Source organism: Dama dama, chromosome 14 (genome assembly GCF_033118175.1).
Source record: "Dama dama isolate Ldn47 chromosome 14, ASM3311817v1, whole genome shotgun sequence".
NCBI classification, from domain to species: domain Eukaryota; kingdom Metazoa; phylum Chordata; class Mammalia; order Artiodactyla; family Cervidae; genus Dama; species Dama dama.
In genome coordinates this window covers 2867644-2877612 of record NC_083694.1, presented here as the reverse complement: position 1 = coordinate 2877612, position 9969 = coordinate 2867644, and the positions used below count along the sequence as shown (strand labels likewise).

The 9969-nt window shown below is 52.0% G+C and overlaps 1 protein-coding gene across 1 annotated transcript in view; it reads right to left on the bottom strand.

Moving 5' to 3' along the window:
• Nucleotides 1-1733: 1733 nt before the first annotated feature.
• The window catches only part of MFSD4A (major facilitator superfamily domain containing 4A), a 24070-nt gene continuing 15834 nt past the window's right edge, over nucleotides 1734-9969 (bottom strand). The window contains exons 7-10 of the mRNA XM_061159915.1: nucleotides 7395-7542; nucleotides 4505-4575; nucleotides 3126-3246; nucleotides 1734-1984 (exon numbers count right to left, since the gene is read on the bottom strand). Of these exons, the coding sequence (XP_061015898.1) occupies nucleotides 1929-1984; nucleotides 3126-3246; nucleotides 4505-4575; nucleotides 7395-7542 (396 nt within the window). The 3' untranslated portion in view covers nucleotides 1734-1928. The remainder of the gene's footprint in view (nucleotides 1985-3125; nucleotides 3247-4504; nucleotides 4576-7394; nucleotides 7543-9969) is intronic.

The following is a 9969-nucleotide window of genomic DNA, read 5'->3' as shown; positions in this document are numbered from 1 at the left end:
TCAGCTGCTAATGAGGGGGTTTTCAGAATAAAAATTGCTCACAGTTATTAAGCAAACTTCTATGTCAGGCATATAATAATTGCTTTACACAAATTTACTTAAGTCTTTCAGAATTCCTTTGAGGTAGGGTCATGTTCTTTTAGAAATATCACTTTACAGATACAAAAAGCAAGGCTGGAAGGGCCTCAGTGATCTGTGCAGGGCCACGCGTCCAAAAAGTGAGGTCAGGACTGAACCAGGTTTCTCTCTAGCCAGGTCCTCATGACCATGTTAATGGCAGATGGAGCTGGCTTACATGACCATGCCGTGGCTCCAGGATAAGCCTTTTAGTGTGGGGCAGGTAAATGCTCCACCTGGACAGGTTACTGAGAGCCGTGACCCACTTATTCTGTACATTTATACGCATACATTTGTATTTACACAGAGGAAGTGCAGGTAAGCTAACACAGAGAGCCACTGTGATGGCCGTTTCACTGCTTCCAGAAGGCTGCGCACTCCTAGCTCCTCCAGGTTGCTGAGTCTGCATTCTCTGTCTATGACTGCAGGACTTGATCTAGACAGGAGTTGGTACTCCTTGACTGAACTGCTTTCAGTATACTGCCCAGCTCAAATTGTTCAGTCGTCCAGGTTTTGTAAAAGAACTCTGACGTGGTATAAATAGTTTTTTCCCCATGGAAGATGTGCAGTTTAAATTAGGTATTTTTTGAGAAATTCTTAGTGCTATTTCTGTACCTTTTCTAAGCTATTCAATGTCAGTAAGAAAAGCAGAAGCTCCATTCCATTCTCTCAGACAGCTTCTGGACCAATCAGCATTGGTGATTAGCAGTGGTATGCTGGTAAATGTTTATCAGATGATTCTCCAAGGAGACAATAAAGTCATGATTTTGTAGCTTTTGGCAATTTCTCACCATAAATAATCTCACCATGGCTGATCTCAAGCCACTAACCTGTTATCACTGAAAGTGAAATTGGAAAGGTATATATCAAAGCATACCTTTATATAGTATTTCTACCCTGCAGGTACAATAAATAAGCCTCAAGAGCATAAGTATAAAATAATTAGGAAATGATGTCTTTTGAGTGAAAGTGTTAGTTGCTCAGTCATGTCTGACTCTTTGCAACCCCATGGATTGTAGCCTGCCAGGCTCTTCTGTCCATGGAATTCTCCAGGCAAGAATGCTGGAGTGGGTTGCCATTTCCTTCTCCATTACCATCTGAGTAGTTATAAATGGCATTAAAAACAAAGGCAATAAATTTCTCTAATTTTAAAAAATAGCTGTGTTTAACAACTAGCTCTCAAAACGAAAACTTAATTGGCTTTTATAAGCTGGTATGAGCTAGCCCAGCATACCGCTGAATTAGTGTCCCAAAGGTAGCAAGATTCAACTTTCCTTTCGATGTTTTAGACTATAGATGAACTACTGATATAGCAGGGGTTGGAGGGGTTTTGGATGATTAATAAGTAAAAGCACAGTCCTTTGAGCATGCCAAGGAGTAACCTGGGGTTTGTTTTGATTAATTTAAAATCTGTCTATAGCAATGATCATTGCTCTTTATAATTTCAACTTGTTTTTTCAAACTTCAACCAAGAGTGATCTTCAAACTCAGGGTGTGGTTCATGCAGAAGGTGGCCAATGGATGAAGCATCTAGGTGTCTTCCTTTCCAGCTGGGTATCTTGACTCACTCTCACCAAAAGTCTGAGCCAGGGAAGAGGAGAGCAGCTTGAACAGCCAGGTAAACATCTAATGATTTACCCAGGGAGGTCCGGGTGCAGAACTCAATTTAATTTCTTTTACCCCACCCAGTATCCGTGACGATGAGAACCAGAGCACTGAGAGGTGCCTCCCTCCGCTGCCACCTTGGCTTCTTCAGCCCTTCGACCTGAGCTGCTGCTCAGGATGTCTTCGCCTGCCGCCCCCTCCTGGCTCTACCTCTGGTAGCTCTCCAGGCTCTCCATTCCAAGTGCTCTGTCTGTAGTAGGACCTACCAGAGAGAAGACAGGTAGCACGTTGCAGCAACTCTGATTAACTAGCCCTTATGTACTCCAAGCCCTTACCCAGGCTTTTTGTTTCCCTGCTATTCACTGGCTCACATCAGGGAGCCGAGTGGAAAGTCAGACCTTCTAATTCTGGCAAACTAGTTGGTGGAGGCAGTTTGTTGAGACTAGTGTCTAGTGCTTGGGAAACATTTACTTCTTTTTGTATTCTGTGAACAGGGAACTCGTTAAGTGTTACTCCTTGGATGTTCAGCAAATCTTCCTCGAACAGTGGCTTAACTGAAGGCGCCGTGCCTAAGGTTGGACAGACCACACGGGTCCCCACCACCTCCGGCTCGACGCTGAGTGGGTGCTGACTGGGGGCCCTCACACTGATGTTTAAAGGGAGCGTGTGTCCACCTGCTGAGGGACCAGGCTGAGGCTGTCTGGCCCTTCAGTCTTTGTGACGGGTATTTTGCTTTCAATGATGAGGAGGAGGGTTTGACCGGGCACCTTCTCTTAAGAGCTGGCTATGTGCACAGCTGGTTCAGTTGCTAGGATTTGGAGAGCTCTGGGTGGAAAGGCAAGTGAGGTTTCAGGGTTGTGAAAATAGCTTTGGGACTTCCCCTGCCCGGGGGCTCCAGGAGCAAGACTATTCTTAGGGGGTGCCTCTGTCCTGAACAAGCTTTTCTTTGCCACTTGGCCTGAGGACTTCTTTTCGAGAAAGAGATTTGGACTGGAGTCAAACCCCAAACTGCAAAGAGATGACCAATTAGGCTGCTGGGCCAAGTTCCAGCCAAGGAGGTAGGCTCTGCCTCTCAGCACTCGACACAGGCTGGAAAGCGATTCTTGGCCCACGGTCCCCTGGTCTGGTGGGATGCAGGAAGCCAGTTCACAGACTGTGCCCCGCTCCTGATGGAGAAACCATGAGTCAGCCTCTCCCACTCCCTCCAGCCCTGAGAGCCCAGAATGGACAATCGCAGGGCAAAGCAGGAAGAGGGGGAAAGGAAGCTGTAGAAAAATAAACATTTCCTTGCATTTTACTTGGAACAGAACATCATTTGTGGCGTGCTAAGATCCACGGCATCTCCCACATGCCCCCCCTGCCCTCTTTTCCTCCTCTTGTGTAGAAATAGATTCTTTCCTTACCTGATGAGAGTCCAGGGTGCATCCTGTGGAAAAACAGGAGCAAGATATAGAAGGTAAAAGCCAAGCCACCAAAGATCACGCCACAGACCAGGAAACTATAGCTGCCCTGAGCCTGGAATATCTGCCAAAGGGGAAAACACAGAGATACAGGCCATCAAAACCTCACATGAGGATGTATTGGAGGAAGTGGCCTTCTCGGGCCGTGGCAGGGTTTTCAGTCAAGTTCAGGCCCACCACACCTACAGACAGAAACACAGGTAGGAGGGACATCTTGGCCTTGTTTCAAGGTTATATTTCTGGAGGTAGCAGAAATCCTGCTGTGCGGCAGCAGTTGGACCTGCTGACCCCTGCAGTCCCTTTCAGCCCTGTGTCCTGGACCCTTTGAAAATCTCCATCTTTTCCTTAAAACTCCAATCATATTAGGTGTTTCTGTATCCGCAGACCCTGAGCAGAACTCTGCATAGAAGGTGTGTATATATATATATATATATATCTACATATATATATATATACTTTTATTTTGGAAAATGTAAAACATACACCAGAGTGTTTTATGGAGTTCCCATGGACCCATCACTGACTTTAGCAATGAGCACGTTTCCTCTGTACCCCTCATGTCTTCCTGCACTAGATTCCACTGCAGTGAACCCCAGGCATCACATCATTTCAGTGCAGAGGGTGTCATAAGGGGGAGCTCTTCCTCTGGTCCAGCAGGGTGAAAGGAGAGGAGAATCGAGCAGTGGTTAGAGGGATTTCAGAGACTGAAAGACCTAACTCTGGATGTCATTTCTGTTGGTTATTAGAAGTGTGACTGAAGCCAAGTTGCTTAATTTCTGAGTTTCAGTATCCTCTCTAAAAAGAAGCATCACAATATCTACATTATAGTCTACCATAAAAAGCAGATGGATTTCTTTTCCCCTGCTGAAAAACTGAAGAGAACTGGGCGACTTGGCCCTTGATCAGGCAGGAGCCAGGCAGGAAAGCTGGGCCCTTTGTAGGGTGGCCAGAGGTGAGGAGAGGTGGGAATGGGGGGTTAAGGGGATGGAAAGGAACTCCATTCTTGGGCCTGTAGCCCAAGCCTGTCCCGGGCTCTGAGAGCTAAACATTCCCACGGGGCCCCTGGCCCTGTTCCCGGACACGGCTTGTGTTTGCTTTGGACCACGCCTCGTGGCCCTTCACATCTCCAGTCCCGCATTTGTAGGCTCAGCTTCCAGGGGTGGCTCAGAAGCGGAAACAGGTGACACAGACGGAGTGGGGCCCCGCTTGTCGTGCGGGAGGCCCGGGGAAGGGACAGCCAGGTTCAGGAGGGGCTGGCCGCATCTACTCACTGCATGGAGGGGCGCGCCCCTCATCCCCCCACCCCGGGTCTCCTTACATACCGAACCAACCAGCATCTGGAGGACCATCTCTCCAACGCCCGCCCCTGTCACCAGCACTGTGGTCGCACAGCCTGAACAAGAGAGAAGGATCAGGCTTAGTGATGGCAAGTTATGGAGACACACGTCCGCTGGCATAATCCAGGTGGACTCCTGAGGTTTCTCAGACTTGAGCCCTTAACCTTGCTTGGGTCTGTCATTATATTGTTTCCCTGTTCTGAAACCTTCAGTTGCTCACGATTATCTTCAGTGTTTATTCCAAGTTGCTTAGCCTGGCATTCAGGGCCCTTCCCAGTGTGAATACCAACTACTTTTCCAGGAAGATTCCCGCTATCCTCTGCAGGCAGGCCTTGCTCCCCCGCACTCTCACTAACCAGCCACACTTCCAATCAATCTGGCCACGTGGCACAGGCCTTCAGAGCCCAAGCTTCAGAGTCAGACCTGGGTTCAAAGCCTGCTCCTTCACCTACTAGCTACGGGACCTTAGGCAATCCCTTGCCTGTCTCTTCGGCAAAAGGCATGATACCTCCTCGGGGCTGCTGTGTGGATAACCCTGACGCAAACACAGGCGAGAGCCCAGCATACCGCTGCCCACAGTAAAGCCTTGAAACCAGGCCGGTTCTCTGCTTAAACCCCTCACGCTGCCGTCAGGGTCAGGGCCAGATGCTTAAATGTGGCTTGCAGGGCCCTCTATCACCTGCCCCCGCTGAGAGCTCAGACTGTCGCACTGTCTGCTCACAATCCACCCTCCAGCCAGGAGAGACTTCCGTCTGCTGACCTGCACACATGCTCACCGCCAGCTTCTGACACATACCTTCACGCCCTCCTGAACACTCCTCCTCCTCCTCTTGGTCTGGAAAATTCATTCGCCATTGGAGATAGTCTTCATCATCATCTCCCCCAGCCCCGAACCTGGATTAGCTGCTCCTCTCTGCTCCCTCCGTCCCCTGCTCCCTGCTCTCGTGTAGCGCCCCCTCTGACCGCCCTGTCTGCCAGGCAGCCTCCCCTACAGACTGGAAGCCCATGAGAGAGGCTACGCCTTGAATTTTAGTTCAGCGGCCTGTATCACTGCCTGTCGCCAGCACCAGTGTATGCTAGACACTCAGAGATCAGCGTCGTCTCTGGCATTCTGGGCCCTCCTTTGTCTCACGAGAGTGCACACCTGTCTCAGCCGTTGCTCTCACACTGCTCACTGCCCTGCCTCTCCCCAGCACGCCCTTCCTCTTGGGACCTGACCCACCCTGGGCCAGGCTATCTCTAGATGGTCTGTAGCACACACGTGAGTGTCTACTCCCCCCAGACATTCAAAAACCTCTCAGATCCTTCTATGCGGGAGGTACCCTCAGGTGCTAAACCCTGAGGGTACTCAGATGACTCATCCGAGTTAACATCTATACTGAGCACCTGTGAGCACCTTACACTGTCAAATCAGGAGCTTTGCATGCCCTCTACCGCACAGAACAACCCTAAAAGCAAGGTATGGACATTCCAATTTTGCACAGAGGAAAACTGAGGCTCAGAAGGGGGGAGGAAGATGAATTGCACAAGGTGACAAAGCCAGAAGGTGTGGAGGCAAGGCTGGCCTTCAGGTCTGCTGCTGACCTCAAAGCCACGTTCTTGCCTCTGTCCCTTGCTGGCTCACTTAGGGCGCATGTTGAAGAGAGGCACAGAACATGAGGACGAAGGTCTGGAGGTGGGACGAACAGGAGAGGCAGGGACGGGGTGGGGGTGGGGGGCTCGCCTTCCCAGTGGGGTCAGAGAGGTTCCCGAGGGTGTGCGGGGTGGGGCACAAGCTGAGAGCACGTTCCAGGCGAGGCTCCACCCTGTGCCAAAGGGTGGAGATAGGCAGGTGACTGAATGAGGCGGCCTGTGAGGGGAAGCAGGCAGGGTGGCTGCAGAAAGGGAAAGAGCCCTGGAGGAAGGCGCTAGGGCTGTGAGCATCTGCAGAAGGTGGCGGCCCAGGAAGTGGCCCTCACCCTGGCTACACATTACCATCACCCGGCAGCTTGAGACTGTGATGAAGCCCAGGCTCTGTTACAAGGGCTCCGGGTGATTTGAATGTGGAACCGCATTGAGAATCTCTGATGGAGGCAAATCGGAAGGCCAGGAGACAAGCCAAGAGCTGCCAAGGCACGGATGGGAGAACATTAATGTTCAAAACATAATTATTTTTAATTAACTTGTTTTTCTGTAAAAGATCTTTGCTATGCACTCTCGGGAGGCTACAGAAAGGGAAGATTAGTTGAGAGAATCAGAGGTTTTCAAAGAAGCCATGTCACAACGCTGAATCCGTGTCGAGTCACTGTTCCAATCCTCTATGTTTCCAACAACATCCACAAGAAAACAAAGCAAGGTGGTACTTTTACTGATAAGTTATAAAACCCTTTCCCTGAGCTATAATTTTTCCCATGCATATTTGCTTTTCCTTGAACTTGGAATTTCCAGCACATGCATGTTACACAAAATGCCAGCTGTGGGTTGGCTGGTTCAGTTGCTAAAGAATCAGCCTGCAATGCAGGAGACGTGGGTTCGATCCCTGAGTTGGGAAGATTCCCTGGAGTAGGACATGGCAACCCACTCCAGTATTCTTGTCTGGTAAATCCCATGGACAGAGGAGCCTGGCGGGCTACAGTCAAGGTTGCACAGAGTCGACTGAGCGACTAAATCACCACCGCCGCCGCCAACCACTATGGGGGAAAAGAAAATGGGAAAGAGGGGCTCACTGCTTGTCTGTGGTCTGAAATCCAGTACATGTTGAAAGAAGGGAGCCACGCGGGGCGGAACAACCCTGTTTGTGAGCCTTTTGCCACATTCAGGCTGTGAGGAGGTGGGCGGGCACCTTCTGGCTGGGAGACCCCGGGAGAGGCTGGGCGCGGAGGAAGGCGGGGCTCACCTCGGTACTGCAGCGCGTCCTCGGTGTAGGCCAGCATGCTGGGGAAGGTGCTGCTGAGGGACAGGCCCAGGCTGGCCGTCCCCACGAACAGGAAGGCCACGTTGTGGGAGAAAACAAGAAGCACCAGGAACGTCACCACCACGCCGACCTGTCACAGCAGAGACGCGGGCGCTGAGGAACTGGGGAGCAACCGGGTGGCCGCTGAGAAAGGAAGGCCGGTCCGTCTCCAGACGCGAGAAACGCCTCCTGGCCCCGGGCGGGCTGTGTGACTAGGGCACGGCCCTGTGGAGTGCGCGGGAACTGCACTTTCCCCAGCGGGCGGCTGCCAGGGAAGGAGAACGCGGAGGAGGGCAGGAGAGACCCGGGGAGAGGAGGGCGAGGAGCCCCGGCATCTCGCGGACGGCCTGCCGTGCAAGCTTAAGGAGCGTTCACCTCCTGCTCCCCTCCGCTTACACCAGGCCTCCAAGAGTCACCTGAGAATCGCTACACTTGGCACGTTTGAAAAACTCCTAACTCAGGACTTTCGCTGGCGGTCCAGCGGTTCAGAACCTGCGCTTCCATCGCCGGGGACGTGTGTTTGATCCCTGGACGGGGAACTAAGATCCCACATGTGGTGAGGTGTGGCAAAAAGAACAACAAACCCCACTCGCTCTCTTCTGTTAGCCTGGTTGACAGAAGACGCAGGATGCCAGGCAAGTTAGCAACTCCACAACCAACTCCGAAGACTGGCGCTCAGCCCGCTCCGCAACTGCCTACCAGCCCTGCACCCTCGCCTTGCCTTCCAGCCAGGACAGAGACTCCCTCTCCCCATCTTCTTCCCTGGCCAACTGGAAGCGCCCCAAAGGCAGAGAGCGCCTCTTAGAGAATGCGGCAGCCCAGCCGCTCCCTGCAGGGCCCGGCACACAGCGTGTGTGCTCATCAACCCGTGAGTGACTGTTGAGATCCAGGAGAACATCAAGAGCAGAATGACCCTTAATTTAAAACGGAGCGAAAAAAATAAAAAAATAAAACGGAGCGGAATCGGAAGAAACCGCGGTGAATTTGAGACTTGGCAGCTGCAGCCTGTTCAGGGTGGTCCAGCTATGGTCCCAGCAGCCTGCCCAAGAAAAGCACCTGAAGAGCTTAAAAACAACTCAGACACCCGGGTTCCACTCCACTCCTCCCCCGACTCCCCGGGGCCGGGGCCCAGGAATCTGTATATTCCAAAAGCACCTCGGCAGGGGTGGGGGAGCTGATGTATTTGGAAATCACTTGCTGTAGGATAGTGTTTTTCCAAACTTCTTGATGACAGAACACTCCCGCCACCTCCAATCCCCACCCCCCAGTGTATGTTGAGGATATAGATTGCTAGCCCCTACCCCTGGACATTCAGATTCACCAAGTCTGAGTTGGACCCAGAAATCTGATTTTCTTCTTTAAACTCAGCACCCCGGGTGAGTTTATTGCCAGCGACTGAGTCCCGTGGAGGCCTCCGACTTCCTGCTTTCTCCCAAACCCAGAGTCACACCCTCTGTCTTTAAGCAGCTGGCTTCGTGTGCTGGAGAACCGGGCCACCAGCAGCCTCTGTAGCCTCATCTTCTCGCGTCACCCCCGCTCCACAGAACGGGCCCTCTTCCTCCTGAGCATAGCGTGCTGCCCTCCAACCCCTCCCCTCTCCCCAGGGCTCCCCATTCATGTCACCTCTGACCTGGTGTCCTCACAGGCTCCCTCCCTTTCTCCTCTGTCTGCAGAAGCTCATACCACCCAACTCTTGTCAAACAAGCCTGTTCAGCTCAGATGTGTGTGTAATCCTCACACCGCTACTTCCTTCTCACCCTCTCCCTTCCCTGCTCGCAGCTCCCCGTCAGCTCCATGACCCCTGCAGTGGAAGCAATGAGTCCTGGGAATTCCCACCCTCAACCCCTTGAGTTTTGCTACTACACCACCCCCACCTCCCAGCTACATTGAACAAAAGTTCTTTCTTTTAAGTCATCAGTCAGCACAGGGCCGAATCCAAGGGCCTTTCTTGGGACTCATGGTCTTTGGCCTCTATGGTGGTGGTGGTGGTTCAGTCGCTCAGTTGTGTCCGACTCTTGCGACCCCCTGGACTGTAGCCCGCCAGGCTCCTCTGTCCCTGGGATTCTCCAGGCAAGAGCCTCTACATTATTTCCCAACCCTCTCTCCTCTAGAAACTCAAGAAAGTACATTCTGACAGTGGATTGGACTTCCTGGAGAGGTGGCAAGTTTCCATTCACTGGGGGTATTTAGACAGACTTTTGGACCCCTTGGAAGCGGTATTATAGAGGTGATTTGAGCCCTGGTCAGAAGTTGGGCTAAACAACCTTACAGGAATCTGTAATCTGCACCTCTTTGTCATAGATGGTGGCAGGGATACACATCAGGAAGAAAAGTCTTAACCACCTCTCAGGCCCAGACATCCTACCTCCAGAGAGACTAGTTCCTGGAAGGTCATCCTACGTGCCAGTCTGGGAGAGCTGCAAGATGCAAGTTCCCAGGGCCCATTCCCGAGATGGTGCCTCTGAAGGCCAGGGGACCCCTGGTCTCTGCTGGCCACAGCGCTCTGACCCCCTGGGCA